Source organism: Anopheles ziemanni, chromosome 2 (assembly GCF_943734765.1).
Source record: "Anopheles ziemanni chromosome 2, idAnoZiCoDA_A2_x.2, whole genome shotgun sequence".
NCBI lineage: Eukaryota > Metazoa > Arthropoda > Insecta > Diptera > Culicidae > Anopheles > Anopheles ziemanni.
In genome coordinates this window covers 65,213,740-65,231,562 of record NC_080705.1, presented here as the reverse complement: position 1 = coordinate 65,231,562, position 17,823 = coordinate 65,213,740, and the positions used below count along the sequence as shown (strand labels likewise).

The 17,823-nt window shown below is 45.2% G+C and overlaps 2 protein-coding genes across 2 annotated transcripts; one reads left to right on the top strand and one right to left on the bottom strand.

The window, feature by feature from the left end:
• The first annotated feature begins 333 nt into the window (after window positions 1–333).
• Window positions 334–6,134, top strand: LOC131281693 (uncharacterized). The gene is made up of 7 exons (XM_058311041.1): window positions 334–433; window positions 2,055–2,215; window positions 2,334–2,523; window positions 3,717–3,759; window positions 3,847–5,050; window positions 5,680–5,922; window positions 6,000–6,134. Exons 1-7 carry the CDS (start codon window positions 334–336, stop codon window positions 6,132–6,134), a joined length of 2,076 nt encoding a protein of 691 aa, XP_058167024.1.
• Window positions 6,135–7,230: 1,096 nt separating this feature from the next.
• On the bottom strand, window positions 7,231–16,379 carry LOC131281110 (uncharacterized). Its single transcript, XM_058310362.1, has 6 exons — window positions 16,274–16,379; window positions 10,571–10,673; window positions 9,168–9,398; window positions 8,001–8,851; window positions 7,665–7,889; window positions 7,231–7,565 (listed from the first exon to the last, which is right to left on the bottom strand). The coding sequence occupies exons 1-6, from the start codon at window positions 16,377–16,379 to the stop codon at window positions 7,231–7,233; spliced, it is 1,851 nt and encodes a 616-aa protein (XP_058166345.1).
• Window positions 16,380–17,823: the final 1,444 nt, after the last annotated feature.

Below are 17,823 nucleotides of genomic sequence, written 5' to 3'. Positions count from 1 at the left end.
ACTGCGCGACGTGATTCGTTTCAGCCAAAAAGTTCACGGAACACTCGCCGTAAATTGATGAAACATTCAGCAACTGACCTTTCCAACTCCCGGGAGTGGATGCATATATTACTCGTGGATAAGCAATCGCCAGGGGAACGCAAAATCGGAGTACGAAAAGCAATTGAGCTGATATAAAAAAGTCAACAATCAAACGGAATAATTAATTGCGTTCAATATAAATGTATAAATTCAATTTAATCAACTTAACATTAATGCTGGATATGAATGTTGTTTTCGACCGCCCGATAATGTGGTTTTCCGTTCTTCCACTTGAAGCGCACCGAATCAGCCATGACGACCAGGGAGCAACGGCGGGAGGAGTATTCATCGTCGAACGTGGTGCGAGTGCTTTCGCCCACCACCCACGGCCATCAGTTCGATCACAATTTGGGTAAGTATCTGGAAAATTGCCATCGATACTGTTGTTGGCGATTGGATTCGTATTGCCACGTGATGATAAAAACAATTTTTTGCAAAGAAGCGGAAACTTGCAGCCTTTTTTATGTAAAGTAGTTGTGTAAAAATTGGTTTTTTAACGAGAAAATAAATGAAATTTTCATTGTTTGTAGAAATGTAATCTAGTTTGGTCAATTCTCAGAAAATATAAATCTGATATAAGTATTAAACTGCCAATAAATTTAAATGAGGATTTGTAAAAACAAACATCGTATCCATTTCCGTTGAACTATAATCAAAATCTGCCAGAGTGCACCACATCCACAGCTTTATAAATGATAGATTACAAAACAAAAAGTAAAATAGAATACCACTGTAATCATCGCATTGAAAACACCATTTCCAAGCGGAATATTTCACATCGTAATTACTCGCAATGGCTGTGGGCAGTGAAGGCATATGAAACGCATGAACGTACAATCTCTGTGTTGTTTTTTCATGAATGAACATCCTCCTGATTCAACAATCCTCGACGAATCGTAAGAGCATCTCCAGCGGAACGTTAACAGCAACGTTTACAAACAAAGATATGCAATGGAATATGGAATGCATCGCAATGCTGTCCATGTACTATTATTTTCCCTGCCACCTGCTACCTCCCACTCTATCACATCTGTGATAGAGTGCTTTTAGTTTGTTTACCACTTTCTAAGTGATTGTTGCTCACGGAACCGTACACATTGCCCCACAGAAATGAGATCCCCATTTTACAATTGCTCTTCTCAGGCGAAGTATTAGAAAATAATTCCTTTCTGTTTTCTGACCGTCCGCTTGAATGATAGTCAGAAAAATGTAATGAGGAAAAGGATTTTAAAGCAAAACAGTAAAACAATGATAAATTTCTTATCATAATAAGAAACAGAACATAATATCTTCGGAATACCTTGGGAAAGGAATGAAAGTAATGACAATTTTAAAATACTTAGTTTCTTTTAACTTAGATTTATGCCAGGTGAAATTGAATTTTGCTAGACTAAATGGCAAGACATTTGCAATCAGCTCTCAACGTTCATTAACACTCTGACGGCCGGGTACATCTATCGATGTAATGGCTCCGTTTCAATTTGCATCCGCTCACATCATTTTGGTGTGCTGTCAACGCTGTCTCCTGACACGCAACACAGTCTACTGGATGTAAACAAATATCAAATTGAAAGTAAACAAATTTTACAGGGCGCGTTGCTGTTCGTACGTAAATTCTAATAAAGATTGAAAAAGAATGATCAAAAAGGGCGGCCAGATACAGAGGAACTAGTGCAAACGCGCCGGTAGTAAAGCGTTGCGACACTGTGAATTGTGCGGCTGTCAAAGTGTTAATAATCGTCATTGCATAAAACTCTTTTTCCTCTACTTAGCACAATTTACCATAATGAATCAGAGCAAGAAGCCAAGAATATGATACAGTTCTGTTCAATTATTAACGACTTAAATGAACTTCCCAAGTTCCCATACTCAAGGACTCTGGCGAGAGACGTAAATTGTCACTGAGCTGTTAATGTTGTGCTTAAATATTTACAATTCTCATCTTCTCAACGCTCATCGTTCGTTTTCACCAGACAACCTCCTGGAGGACCTTCAGGCGAGCGTTTCGCGCCCCGGAAGCTCGCTCGGCCAGCCCATCGCCAACTACTCGACGAGCCGCGAGGTGCAGTATCTACAGCCGGCCAACGTCACAACAGTTGCCCGCGAGCGCTCCCTCAGTCCGTCCGTCGCAACGGTAAGTCACCGCAGTACCGAGCGGGAACAACTGTTCAGAAGACTATTTTCTTAAATTGCTTTCTTTCTCTTGTTGGTTTGGTGCGTCTCGCAACGGACTCGGCTGTGACTCACCGCAGAACGAGCGAAAAGTATACAAGACGGCCAAGTACGAGTACAAATCGAGCGGCGGCGGTGGCAATGTACTCCCGGGGGCCGGCGCTGGACGGGCGGATCAGTCCGTCAGCGAGGTGTACCAGCGCAACATAAATCAGCTCGACACGCTTCTGAATGATCTTGAACGTGAGCGCGACTCATCGCTCGATCGAAGTAAGTATCCGTCCCAAACACGCCAACACCATTTTCTTCGTTGTGGTCCCGAGAAAGCTACAAAAATCGAGCGTCTCAGTCGAATGCGCAGGACGGACCGTGTTTCGAGCACGAATCGAGCCAAGAATCGTGTTGGCTAGGGCTAAGAATAGACCTCTGGGGTTCGGCTTACGGACGAAGCTTGAAGCCGATGATTAATCATAATGACTGTGAAGCGACGGGGGTTTCTCCGAAAACAGGCCACAGTTATGCACTATTCGTTCGAATTCAGTCAACGAGATACCTTCAACACTGTTTCGAATGAAAAGTTTGGAACTGACAACCCGTCTCCGGCGTGGCTGCGAGATGTTACGTCCGCCGAAAGTAGCGCAATGTCAACCTATCGAAAAATCGAAGCTAAAATTAGCTACAAACTAGTCCAACCGAAACTAACTTTACCAAACCGGCGTGCCGGTCCGATTTTCCGCCACCAACTGGGTCAGCACATTAACGACCTAACCCCGGCCTGGTCGGCTCGTCCTCCACACTCCACAGACAGCTGGTTTGCGATACGGTTTGATTTCGTTACCCTGCTGCCCTCCCCACTCACACACATACCGTTGACGAGACACAGCAGTATAAACATTTTGTATTTCTTTCTTGCGTTTCATCAGAATCAGCTGACATCTGTCATTTACTATCAAAACAGTTTGTGTGCGGGATATGGCTAGTGGAGACGCCTGGTAGCGTACGTGTGCTGTACAGGGATGGGCATTTATTTAGAACTCGGGTCTCTTGTGCTGCGATTTTAAAATTCATCCACGAGTCGGTTGAACGAAGATTTAGAAGATTTCAAATAAATTCTAAAATAAGAATTTAAATTCGATTTTTGAAATCTTAAAGACTTCCAAAGACTTACAATACTGAAGAAAAATATAAAAATCCCTGGACATTCGAGTATGATTGACATTCCAAAACAATGGATTATGGCACAAACTATTTTTCGAATTTTTAGATGGGATTTGCTAAATTCAAGCAAAGAGCGAGATATGTTATTTATCCTAGAATCAAAAACTAAAACTATATCCGTTGAAGAACATTTGATTGATTAGTCAGACTCCATATAGGTAATCAGCCATCGTTTGGATGGGAAATTGATACCAGTTGCGCTAATCAAATACTTTTAACGATCAATTCTATTTCGATCGTTTCAGATAACAGGACTCTAAGCCGAGATGGAATCGATTCTGGATTGCTGTAAGTACACGCCCAAGTAGCTACGTGACACGGTGCTCGAAAAGCGGACCGAGCTTAATTGGTGCTTGCCTTTGATTTCGGTTACAGTGAGCCCGGCACTAAGGTTATCAAAACCACGACCACGTACACGACGGCGGGTGGCGGCGGCGGCGGCGGCAAGCCGGTGAACCGTGAGCTCGTATTCGACTCACCGAACAGCTACGAGGTGCGTCAATCACGCTCGCGCCATCGCAGCCCGTCCTACGAGAACCAGTCGACGACGGTGAAGAACGTCTCGTACAGCTCGGACAGTTCGGCCGGCATCTACGGCGGCATCAACCGGTCGGCCACTCCACAGCGCTCCATGACACCGGCCCGCTCGGAGGAGTACTACACGGAGACACGCACCGTGTCCCCGAACTCGGATCTGCTGCCGGCCCGCAACGTACGCTACAACGAGTCCGTGCACGTCGACAGTGCGGCAAACGTGCTGCAAAACATCCCACTGTCCGACGACATCTTGCCGCGGCCGAACACGAAAGTCACCACGACGGTGCGCACGTACACGTACGAGTTGCCCCCGGACGGCACGGGCTCGCTGAACCAGACCATCGCGTACACGAACCAGGCAGTCAATCAGACTACCAGCACGCTTCCAGCTCCGGTCGGCTATCCGGAGCACCCGGCGGCGCACGTCAATCCCGGCACGAAGACGGTGCTGGTGAAGAACGAAACGTTCAACACCTCGAACAACGTGCAGGAGTACCCGGTACCGACGATACTGAACCACCCGTTGCCGCCCAACACGGCCAAAACCATCTACTACAAGAAGGACACGAAGCACTCAACCACCAACTACTATCCGGACCAACCGGCCGAACCGGGCCCGTATCCGAACAACTTCCGCGCCATCGAAGCGCCGCCCCCGACGGTACCAGGCGGTGGAGCTCCGGTCAAATACACGGTCGAGGAACCGGGCTATCCGCCCGGCAACAACACCACCTATATCTACCGCGAGGAGCGCACTAACACCAACACGAACAACCGGTACGGATCGCCAGTTCCGGTTCCGGTTCCCGTTCCGGCCGATCAGCTATATCCGCACCCGCATGGGCCAGGAGGTGTTCCGCCGCCCACCACGGTCACGTATAAGTATAGCTCGACGACGACCAACGCCACCCGGAACCTGTATCCTCCGCCGGCCGAGCGAGAACCGCTGCTGCAGCCGTTCCCAACCGACGGCATCGATCGGACGGACCTCGATGGAAATCCGCCCAAGCGGCTGGATGACCTGATGGCCACATTCGGAGAGGTACGATTCGTTGCTGTACACGCGATGGGGAAGCAACTTTTGGCCAGATTCTACCATACTTTTACTAAACAAATACTTTGACGTTTAAGGTTGTTTACTTTGAATCAATCTTGATTTTGGAAAGTTTTTCTAAAATATTTTGGAGAAAGCTAATTGTCATCCTTTGTTATCCCAACCCTTTGCATGTTCCGAACTATTTCCAAATTGGTTTTATCTTGATTTATTATCTTAAGTGCCCGAGGGATCTTTATTAAATCTAATGCAGACCTTTCCATGTCTGCTGTACCTTTCAAAAAACATTATGTAGCTAGCCCGAATACAGTCTGGCCTTTATTTATTGGTCCATAGCGACGAGTTTGGGCTAGACTACAACTAATCAAGGTTTACCCAAGGGTGAAGTATATTAAACCTTTGAAATTGTGGGTTAATTCTGAACTCGAACGTCTGGGAACTGATTCTCATAGATATTGACACTAACGTTGATGAATAGGCAATGATTGTACAAAACTTTATTGAACGCCGAGAGTCAAGACATTGATTAAATCATGTATTCTAGATTCTCAATGTCTTCCTATTAAAGACAACTGTTAACTGCTTAACTCACTTTTTACAATTCATTCCACTTCCAGGACGGCCAAGTCACCTATCAGTCGCGGGTAGTTAACACATCACAAACCGACAGTGCCGGCCCGAAGCGTGCGGGTCCTCCAGCGAACGGTACCGGACCGAAACCGGTCGACGAGACGATGGACGACAAGTCTGCACCGAACCAGCTGGCCTCGAAAAATATTGCCGGGCCGCCCGTCTACTATCCGCCCGGTCACGAGATGTTCGCCAAGAAGGAAATGGAAGCCAGCGGTTGGAGGGCACAGGTCGGTGTTGGAACACCACGGTTGTACATTCTGGGACCATTTTTCATCGACGCTTCTTGTCTGCTTTTTCCTTCTAGGGCGAATATGCAAAGGCCAGCGGAATGTACAAATACGAGGCGGAAAGCAAATCGAAGAGCTCGAGCAAATCTGGTGCCGCCGTCGTGCCCGTCTGCCTTCCCCTCTGCTGTGCGATGCCCTGTTCGATCATGTAGAGATGCCGCTTGAAGATGCAGCTAATCGGCCAGGTCGTCAGCCCAGCAGGCAGCTATAGGCTAGGATAGGAATAACGCAATACTTTGTCTATGTTTTAACAAGCAATCCGCAATAACAAAACGTGTGTCCAACCGGTATATGGTGGATGATAAGGGTGTGAATGATGCACACACGGACTCGAACAAACATGTGCCAATTAACGATATTATTATATACCTGCTGTTACGTTACTTCACGAATAATGACTCTCACTGTTTACATGCATTATTGGTCTAATTCCCAAGAGCTAATAAATGAACAACAAACAACCGAACAAACAGCCGCACTTTTTTGTTTTAAAAATGCCATAGCGAGTTTAATAATTAATGAGGTTTGACTTTCCGGACTGTCTGGGTCACCGCTCTGTTTGTAAAAGGTTAATATTTGACCGTTTTGCTCAAGCTCGGATACACTGGGACCCATTTTTGTTTGTGATTTTTAATTTGACAATGAAACATGATTCCATAGTATACTTTTTGCCAGAATTTAAATTTCCATGACGCAGGTAAGTATTAATCCACGAAAAGAGCTCCGGCAGTAAAAACTTCATTTCACAGCAACTTTAAGAATCTTGTATGCAACATGCGGTGTGTTGAATGCAAGATTTTCAAAGAACAAGTTAACGATCAGCGCCATATGATCAATTTTAAAACAGAATAGCTACATTAGTGTTACAGAAATCGATGGTGTTATAATAAGAGTTTTTGTTACAAAAAATTCAACATAATTGATTTTTGTAGCTTTGAATATTGCATAGGTGACCCAGTGATATTTAAACGTAGATTTAGTGAAAGGTGTAGCTTTGACTTAGTGAATCTTTTACAAGTGTTTAGTTTGGTGCAGTAATTTTTATTTTAAGTTGCCCTTATGGATAACTTATATTAAATATTTTCCTTTCAATCACACTTCCCTGATGCTTTTATATTGTTTTGCTTGGCCTTCACAACGCTATACTACCATTTCTATGGAATACTCAAATTTCTATCACATTTGCTAACGAATTTTCTATCTGCGTAGCCGAATCCCAACCGGTGCTGTCGAATCGAACTTGACGAATCAAATTAAAAAATACCTCGGCCCGATGAAATGTCGGCAGGCGGGAAAGTCGTACGGAATGTCGAAATCTGTCGGGTGCGCGCGGACGTTCAGCACGACGTCCAGGCCGCGGGACCACTGCGGCGAGCCGATATCCCGCAGCATCCACAATCCAGCACTTTTGGCAACGAATCGCACGACGACGATCGAGTCCCGCCGGACGACGATTGTGTCTCGCTGCGGTGGACGCCGCAGGTTGCGCGCTAGCTTCCCTGGCTCACTCCGGTGCCCCGTGGACACTCCGACGACGAACATCGTGTGCCCGTGCAGGTGATAGACGTAATCGTGCGAAGGATCTGCCACAGTTAGAGCGGAAGGGAATGGGCGAGTGAGCGAACGAGACTGGGAACGTGTGAATGTTGCATTCGGTGAAGCTGGGTCGGAGGCAGACTTACCGGCATTAATTAGGACCATTTCCACCCGGTGACCTGCTTCGAGGTGCTCGACGTGGACACACTCGCACCGTGCCATCATCGGGTGACAGCTTCTTGGCAGGCGCCGATGGCCGCATGTGTGCGCCCGCGGTCCCCCGGCGCTGGCCATCTCGCGCATCAGCATCAGCGCCGACGGAAAGGCGAAGGTGAACCCGTTCACGGAGTGCACCGTCTCATGGTAGGCTTCTGCGGCGAACAAAAAGACGATACTTAATAACCGTTTCGTTCTCGTCCGAGCCGGCTTCAGATAATTATTATTATCTCATCGGTGCCGCAGCTCGCCAGCCTTGTACCTACCTCCGAAGGGTCCATCATCGGCCACGGTTTGCGTGTTGACTGTAAACTCAAGTCTGGTGTCGTACGAGTGGAGCTCCTTTGGAAAGCTATCCCGAGCACCCGGAATGTCCTGTAAGCACACAATACCCGCTTTGGACAGGCAAAGACTACCAACGAGATCTAACAGTCGGGCCGAATTTCGTCCGTCCCAATCTTCAGCCCTAGACGACGCCGGAGAAATAGAATTATATTCAATACCTTCGCTTTCCAACAACTTCGCGGATCCACGGTCCTTGCGAGATTCGTAGTGAAGAGAAAATATGGCTGGTCCGTCACATTGGCCTGCATCGTTCTCAGGCAGCGGCGTTAGGCGAATTTCATAATCTGACACAATGGTTTCGCCGCTCAACAGGGCAAGCGCCAGGTCGACACGGAGACCATCGTGCAGTAGCACCCGATCTACAGCAGGGCCCGGTTCGTGCATGTCGAGCCGGTTCCCATCGAGAGCTAGCAGTCTTAGCTCGTGACCGGGTAGCTCCAGCCAGAGCGGGCAGCTTCCGGCGTACAGCACGCGAACTCGATGCTCCCTAATTGAGTTTCCACTTGAGGGAAGCGTTTGCTGCCAGTCGCCCCGCCCGTTCACCGCCAGCCGGCCGTGAAGCTCCGTGACGAGCCACACATTGTCGGACAAAAAAGGGTCCGGTGTGCTTGAGTTTAGATCTGCGTCGGGAAAAGCCCGGACAACAAGCGCACCGAGGAGGCCCTGGGTCCGCTCCGAACCGGCAAAACCGTGGTACAGCTGAGTGCCAGCCTTGTCCGCCTGGAATTTGTATTGGAACCGGGTGTAGCTGGCAATGGGACATTGAGTTATCCTGAAAAGGAGAGTGATCTATGAATGTTAGGATTCAACAAAGTTTCAGAAATTATTTTAAATGTCCCATTACGGGCCATTTCGTATAAAAGTCAAGATTTGATAAGATTTTAGAAATTCTTATTGAAACTGATACCAAAACTACAGTAGTATTAGTTTTTAGTTGTATAAATTTTATAGAACAATTTTCCTAATTATTCCAGACATAAAAAACTGTATTTAGCTTAATGTTTAACGATGTACAAAAATGTCGCAATAATTGGATATATCCCTTATTCATCTGTTTGTTAAGTGTCATCGATAACTCCGCTACTCACATCGGTACCCCATCCATGAAAGGGGTCTTACGCTGGCTCTGACCGGTCCAGTGGAGCGAAATGCTCTCTCCGGGGATCCGATTTTCTACGTCCACCACGAGGTAATCATTCTCGCACACCTTCAGCGTCGGTCCGACGTAACGCCCATTTACAGTGTAGTAAATGGAGGCCGGGTCCGACTCGAGCTCAAGCACCAGACGATCCTTCCTCTTAGCGGTTAACGTGATGTTGCTCTCCCGAGCGTCTTCCTGGTATCGGGCTCTGTGAAGAGGGACGAACACTTACTTCACTAAATCAACGTGCTTATAAACGATGTTAAACATCTCCTGCGGTTTTGGCCTACATCTGCCAACCACTGCGTGCGTGAATAGGTTTTGACGAATTAAAATGTCTTCTCTAGGGCGTTTCCCTCGCGAAGGCGTTAAAAGGGACATTTCGATGAACACTTTCCCAGGCGTGGACTAAATTATGAGCGACTCTAAAGCCGGGACGATACCTCAAACAATTTATGTTCGTCTCGGATAAAATGATGATGCGAAACAGAAGTCGTTCGTGATGGCAAAAGAATGAGAAATTTGTCAATACATCAAACGTAGGGTGTCGTTAATAAATCAGCGCTGTGACATGTGTTAAAATATTTTAAACCTAATTGCTATATACAATTTGGGCGAAACGATTTATACATCGCTTCAAACATATTGATTGTTCCAAGGATTTGATCTTGGAAACTGAGCGACAGGTTCGCCCAACGTCTTGTTCAACGCAAACTCCTACCAACCAATTATGGAGTAATAAAACGGGAAGAATTGATGCAAAGTTTGACGAAATATCCTCTAGAACATTCAAGGCCGACAAATAGGAACGAACAACACCACTTGTTGCGCTAGTAGCAAAACACGTTCGCCAGTTCCGGGGAAAGCAGTTAAAAGTGGACAGTAAAAGCAAGCACCGCAATAAAACCGGCTACCATGTTATTGATTTTACATTCACTATGGCGGCTCATGGCGAAATTTTTGCGCGAAATGCGGAACAAAAATTTCGAGCCGGCTGATTGATGGTTCCGTTTGATGATCATTTTATTTATGGGACGCTCGAGCATTAGCCTACATGACGCACGAGACATAAACCGGGACCATTCGCGTTGACTAGTGCATAAAAACGTTGGATGGCTTGTTCCGCATGTTGAAACTTGTTTTTCTACACGTTTGGTAAGCTTACGGTTTTGGCTAAATTAAAATTTCAACCCAATTGTGTTAAAAGATTTTGGTTGTGGCATTTTTTGACGATTTTTCCTAGAACCATCAGCTCGTCAACAAAAATGTAAAAACAGCAGCAAGAGAAAAAGGATGATTTATCATCAAAGCTGGTTGACTAATAATCTTTGCCAGCCTTACTTAACCTACCTGTCACGATGAAATGTGCGTTTCTCCACCACAAGCTCGAAGCGACAGATCCGTGGCCATTCCGCCCGGTTGCAGACTCGATCACACGAAATGGGACGTTCTTCTGTGAAGAGGAAAAAAACAAATCACGAAGGAAAAGAATGGAACGGTACATCTTGAAATTAATATTTCCTACAGATCGATGTAACACAATCACAAGAAAGCAACAGGCAAACGAACTGGCCTGCTGAGATCGTCGCACGATCGGTTTATCTTCGCACCCAGAAATCGTGACCGTGTCGCTTTTGACTGCTTTTAAAAACTAGGTATAAAGGCCCGGTTACACGGGCCCATGTTGATGAAGAATTTGCATTAGAATCTAGTAGAATTGTAGAAAATTCAGTAAATCAAAGCCCAGTTAGAAGTGTGAACCTGTATCAAATTGTGAGAGGCTAATCCAAATCCCGGCTCACTGGCTGCCTAATGATATGCTTATGGCTAAATGGTAATCAAGCATTTATCCGGCCAAACAGTTGTTGTTGTTGATCAGTGAAGACTTTATCTGTTTTACATTGCCCGGACACAATAATTTCCTGACTATCATAACGCCAAATTCAGTCTTAGAAAAATAACAGGACCAATACCGGTTATTTGCCAAGCACCATGAAATGACTAATTTGTCGACAAATATTCCCGGTCTTATCTACTTACTAAAAGGGGTACCCGGGAAATACAGGTTAATTGCAAACGAAGAATTTAAATTTCGCATAATTTAGAAGATCTAATATAGTGAACACGGTAGATTCAATAATTCAAACGCTGCATCTACTCAATGCCGTTTGGAAGAGCATTGTCTCAATAGGAAGCTTTGCTCCATGGGCTATGCCATTAGAAGCTTGGCCTATGGCTCGTGTTGTAACCCGGCCAAAAATCAGAAACTATCACTATGCCATACGTAGCAGTCCGATTTAACCTATTTCAATGAAGTATGAGACCCTCTTCTTTCAATGAAGGATATGTTTTCGATTCCTACTGATTTTGGCCATGTTATAAATGCGGTATGAGTAAGTTTTATAATCTGCAGGCCATCGCATATTTTAAATACCGTTTCTAATTTTGTTTGACAAAATGTAGGCATAGCCTTTTCAAGAAAAATGCGGTCAACTTTGAAATCATGCGAGAAATATGATGTTCTCCTGTGATTTTCTGAATCCTGTTGTGATTGTTTCGGTGATAGTGTTTTGTGTAGAAAACCGTGCAATACGTGCTTGTTTTAAAGTGTTTTCTACTTTTTTGAATATGAATCTTTCTTAGAATTGTTCGTGCATTTCCAGTATTAGAAAATACCCAACAAAAGTGAGTGATCGAGCTGAGCCAACTTGCCCGTGCATATCGAACACGGATTTGGTGCACTTTTTTTTTTTGAACCATGTTGAACTATACATTATCAATCTGGTGTTTCCTTGATATGCCTGTTCAACCGAACGCATAATGCCCGGGAACGACATTGTACTTTGTATTCCTTTGGATTTCCCAAAATTTAGAACCATTTTGAAAAACCCGTTTTACTTTTCTTCAATCGTGTTAATTTCCCCAGGTTAACTGTGGTTGCTATAGCGATCCCTCCATTTTCTCCAAGGAAGCTGATTGTTATAGTGATCAATGCAATGCAATCGGATGAGCGTTTCGAAAATGTCCATACAAAAATGAGGTTTTGCATCGATTTTAGTGCGTCACTTTATCCAAGTAGGAGCGTCACCCTTGGAGCGTCACCTTTAGAGCGTGACGTTAAGGATTTTTTATAATAAGATATCACCCCTTTACCGACAACTCTGTTTCATGTTCTCCACACGCGGAAATACGATCCCCGACTCGGAGAGGGGGTGTAATATTTCAAAAAACTCAAGCCGACCCACGTGGATGGCCGTCGTGACGAAAGGTTTTGGGAGATATTAAGCGATAAAAAAAGCCAACCAATTGGACAATATAAAGTATCTTATTGGTTGTTATTAGTACCTTGCGGGTGAACTTTAGCACATTTAATTTCCCTTTCCACACGTCATCTAAGAAGCTGCAGCACAATTTGTTTGGCGCTGACAAACCATTTTTCCAAAGTCGCTGAGGTACATTCCTGTCCGTGCGACATAATTTCAAGCTAATTAGACATCGTTGGCGTCAATCCGATCCCCGTTCGCTCGGGAAGGGCAAAGGGATCTAACCTTTACGAGAGCACGAGACAGTCAACAACAACCGGCCGACGAGAGGCACTTTACACTTTGTACCGTCGCGAGTCCTAATTAATTGTTGCTCAAAAGGATGAATTATTTCCGAAGGACAACGCAGCACAGAATACCTTTAAGACAAGGTATTAAGACACCTGGGCGGTGGTTTTTACAAAAAAAAATTGTTTTATTCCTCGCATGAAACTCTAATTTGACAAAAAAGCTTAGTACTTTTTTAACGTATTGTTAACAAACCATATGAGACGTGTAAGCAATATTGAAAACCAAATATTATTACGTTTACCAAAATGCTACTTCATATTAGTCAGAAAACAAATTGTTTGATCTACTTCATACATTTAAAAGAAATAAAATATTGGATTTAATAATAAGTAAACCATATTTAAAACATTTCTTTTCAAAACAAACAAACAGTTTAGATAAAAAGCAGAGAAAATCAACATTATATTGTAACGATTACCAAAATAGGTATCTCACGTTATGCACATATCTTTTAAAAATATAAAACAAAACTTACATACCTTTTCTGAGATATTCATTGAAATAAATGCTAAAATCATCGATAAATAAACTTCTTCGTATAGAGATTCCTTCTTACAACAACTTTCATAAAAAGATATGACATGTTTTAATCAAAACATTATCAGAATTCGAAATAAAAACATGGAACATTAAATAGCATTTTAAGCGATAATTGTGTATCAAACGAATCCCATATGTCACAATTATAAGACTCTAACAACTATGAATCGTAATTTGCAAAAGAAATGTATTATTCTGTGTCAAATTCCCTTGCTGAAACTTGGTTATTGTGCTTGTTACACCCTTATACATTCTCTCAATTATGTCCACTATTGTTAACACAAAACGACAAAGAAAATTCTTATGCTCTTAGTGTTGAATGTGCCTGGTGCTCCATCCATAGTACTTAGAGTAGACGACTTCTCCTTAGAGGCCCATGGTCTCGCTAAAACCGTGTCATTGTAGCACTAATCCGACGGCTTACCGGTGATCTAAATTATGCAAAGTGCGCCATTTAACACATTTGCGCCATCATACATTATAGTTGTTGCCCTTCGGATGCTGATTGTAACGCGCGGTTACACAATCTTGTGCCGCCAGGAAACGAAACTGCTCTTTTCGATTAGCGGCATAGTTTTCGATTCAAACCATTCCTCCACATGGTGAGGTTCATCCCATTCCCCCTGCGGAGAGGGGGGGGTGAAACACGGGAAAGGATGTCCGTCGGTATAGGTCGCCCTTTGATCGATACCCGTGCTCCGATGGCTCTCGAGATATAGAGCGCGATAAAAATGAAAGTAGAAGATAAGGAAAAAGCATCCCGAAAACTTCACAGCCAGGGACCGAGACTTGGGCCTGGTTCCCGCCCGGGATGTCGGAACGGGAGCGTCATTAGCGTAAAAATCGTAACCGGGCGACCGGACCCGACTCACGCCGAGATCCGTTCGGCGAGATCCGCCTCACCGATGCTAGATAAATTTTCCTGACACTTATTGCCCGTTGGCACGCTGCGGTTTTCCACGGACACACACACACAGAAACACGCACACAGACGTCGCATTTACCACCGCTCTGGTCAGTCTTGTCCTGGTGGGAAGTGGGGCCGCCCAAAAATAGATGTCCTCCTCGGCTTGGACACGTCCCACAGTCGGGTGGACAAGGGCTGCGAATACAAAACGGTGGAAGCCGTGTGGCTTGGAACGGCCATACCTGCGACCTGGTGTGTGTCGGTAATCCCTGGGATGCTGGGTGGGTTGTAAACTCTGCCCCGTATCAGACACCCAAAGACATACACACTCAATTCGGCCCGTTGTATTGTGTTGTCTCGCTTTCGAGTTGATTGTCACACATGCGAAAATAAAAGCAGAAAAAAAACATGGTGAAACGAAAGACGCAACGAAATCAACGGGGACCACCGAGGGACACACACTAGGGAGCAGTGCGACATCCATCCATCGGAAACAGGATTCGCTCGAAGCTGACAAAGCTTAATGACTCCGCCGGTTTGGGCAGGAATACGCGCGGCGCAAAAGGGGTCGGCGAGGGGCCGGACCACCCGTCGAGCGAGGGAATCGAATTTTCACCACATTTAATGATATTTTTAAGCATTCGAAGAAAACATAATTCGAGCCGCTCCGAACTCTCCGCTCGTTCTGGTGGAGGGCATTGAAAAGATGAATAAATCGTGACGAAACCAGATTTTCGCCGCTGGGGTTTTGGGTCGACGGTGAAACATGGGGGATTTTTCCTGTTTTTTTCCTCCACTTCTTGCGATCATTTTTCATCGTAGTTTTGTGCATCAAACCCCCCCGCCGGGTACGGTTTCGGGTTTCGCCCCTCCCGGGCCCACTCATTAGCTCACTCCGAAAAGGAAAACAGCTATCCGATTTATATTTGCACGCCATAAAATAATTCATTTGCAAAAATAAAAGTATTTTCCTGTTTCACTTTCTAGTGTTGCCCAGCCGTATTAGAATAAATGGATTTCTCTTGGACACTCTAAGCGGAAGGGATGTTTTCTCTTATGTTTTATTGTTGTCTTTTCCTGAAGAGAAATGAATGCTCTGTTGATCCACCCCGAACAACATTCGTTTTTATTATCCCCTCACGGGGGAGCAACAAGCAAGTGCTCTCAAAGGATACTGTCATAATCTGTGCCGGTTCTTGGGTGGTTTTATTATTCCCCCTTTTTTTCGCCCGGGGTTCCGTTCTTTATCCACTCCCCAAACGGCTTCATACCGTTTCCATTTTTGTTTTATTAAACCGCCAAAAGCTGCACTAGCCACGGTCGGCCACGGTGAAGGTGTCAAATCTGGTTGAATTATAATATTTACGGCCACCGGGGAGGTCGTCTTCCACCGGGAAATCGTTTGCAATCGACGACGGCAAGGACGACGACGAGCTCTTGGGGAAGCACAAAATGCGTTGCAATTAAATTTTTATGGGAAATTATTTTTAAGTCGAGCAAAGGACGGATGCAACCTCAGGAATGGTTTGGATTCCGTTCCGTTTTGTTAAGACCCAACGTGAAATCTTTCAGTACAACGCGTGGGACAGCTGTTGAGTTTATTGAGAGTTGTAATGTTTTCTTATAAACTATTATAAGATGCCCTCCAACGAACAACACAATGTTTAATCACATTTATCGCCAACGACTGAAAGGTTGAGAGGTCTCAACAGTTAACTTCCGTAAATAGATCGACCAAAAATATGCGAAACTAGATCAAGACACCATATTTGGCCTTGGCTGACCTGCATTAATTTGAAGCTCCCTTTTCGACGGTTGGTCGAACAACAAACACACAAATCAATCATGTATGCAAATACAAACCAAAACCATTTCCTCACACGCCAATTCCGACCCACTCGAAGGGAAAGGTTGCTTGTCAGCTGCAACAATACCCCCACGGAGCGGGAAAAAAGAACTCGCTGCCGGTTTCACCGCTTCATTCGTACTCACTCGGGTCGATGCCGGTAAAGTGGATCAGCACGACGGCCGCGAAGAAAACCGCCGCCGTAATCAAAACCCGCTGCACAATCAAAACAATCAGCCGCAGTGTTTTCATCGTTGCCAATGCTGTGAAGAAAATGTGCCAGTGGTCGTCCGGCTCGCGCGCCCACCCAGCGGCGCTTCCGTCGTGTACTCCGGAACACCCAACTTTACGCCAACACAGGAACACTCACATGGCCAATTTCCACCCGGGGCCAAGGGAGCAAGAAAAACGTATCCACTAACGCTTCCAAAATCACTGCCTCCACTTCCCTCGCCTGTTGATCTAAACAACGACCCGCGAAACAAACACGCCCGAGTAAACCGTGTCGAGCTCAGGGCAGTCTATCCATTTCGGTGCGAGTCCAGTGGAGCTTTTTCGTGGCCACGTTTTCCCGATGCGACACGATGCAATCGATGTTCGACCAAACGCGACACGCGGCTCGATCGCGACTAAAACCAAGCGCGCCGAAACGCCACCAAGGAAGCCGAAGCGTGGCGCTGGAGCAAGATGGAGATGGCAATGGAACATGTGCAATAACCGGCTCCCGCTGGCCGGCATCGTCGCGATCGTTCGGTTGTTGAAGCGGCACAACCCTTAAGGGAGACACCGAAAGGTCGTGGAAATGGAAGGGTCGGCGCGAGTGCAAAGAAAACAATCGTAATATGACACCACAAACACTTCGATACGATGCATCAAGCGGGGTGTTAAAGTTAAAAAGATAAACCGATTTATCCATTTGAATTTTGATAACACGCTTTAGAGTAAGGAAATCTCTGCACTTACTATAAATCCTAAAGCATGTTCAAAGAACTGATTCCTACCGTTTATCACGCATCCATCGGTCAATGCAGGGTATGGCGATGCTCAATTTCTCTCTGTATAGGTACGTAACGCTTTGCACGACACCATCATCTCGCCCCAACCTTCACTCAGCTCCCGTCTCTTCAGGTTGCCGGTCACTTTTTGCATTGTCTCGCTCGACCCGCGAATGATGATGCCGATTATGGCCGCGTGCATTGCAGTGCAAGTGCATTGCGTAATGCATCAATCCACACATTAGGCCACTGGGACGTTTCCGTCTTTCGCCGGTTGCATTTGTTTGCTGACCGGCTCCGTCCGGAGTCTTGTTTCGTTGGGTTTTTTTTTATCAGGTGTCAATTTAGTTTCTTCTGGTTTCCTCTTTCGATCCATTCATTGGTAGTGATTTTTTAGTTTAGATAGTTTGGCTTTATTTTTAAATGGTTTTTTTAAATATTGTTTTAATGCTACAATCAATCCATCTCTTTTTTCAGATTGGTAAATTACTTTCGTTGCGCACAAACATTTTGTATTCACGCAAAGGGAAAGCAAAACCCAATGCAATCGAGTGATTGTGTTGGCCACTTGCATATTCAACACTTAGTAAATATTTCCCCAGCCAACAGAGAAATGAATGGTTGTGGTTTCAATCTCCAACAAAACCACAACTGTCGATTTTCACAACAGCTTCTGTTTCTTGCGTTTACGTCCCATGTTT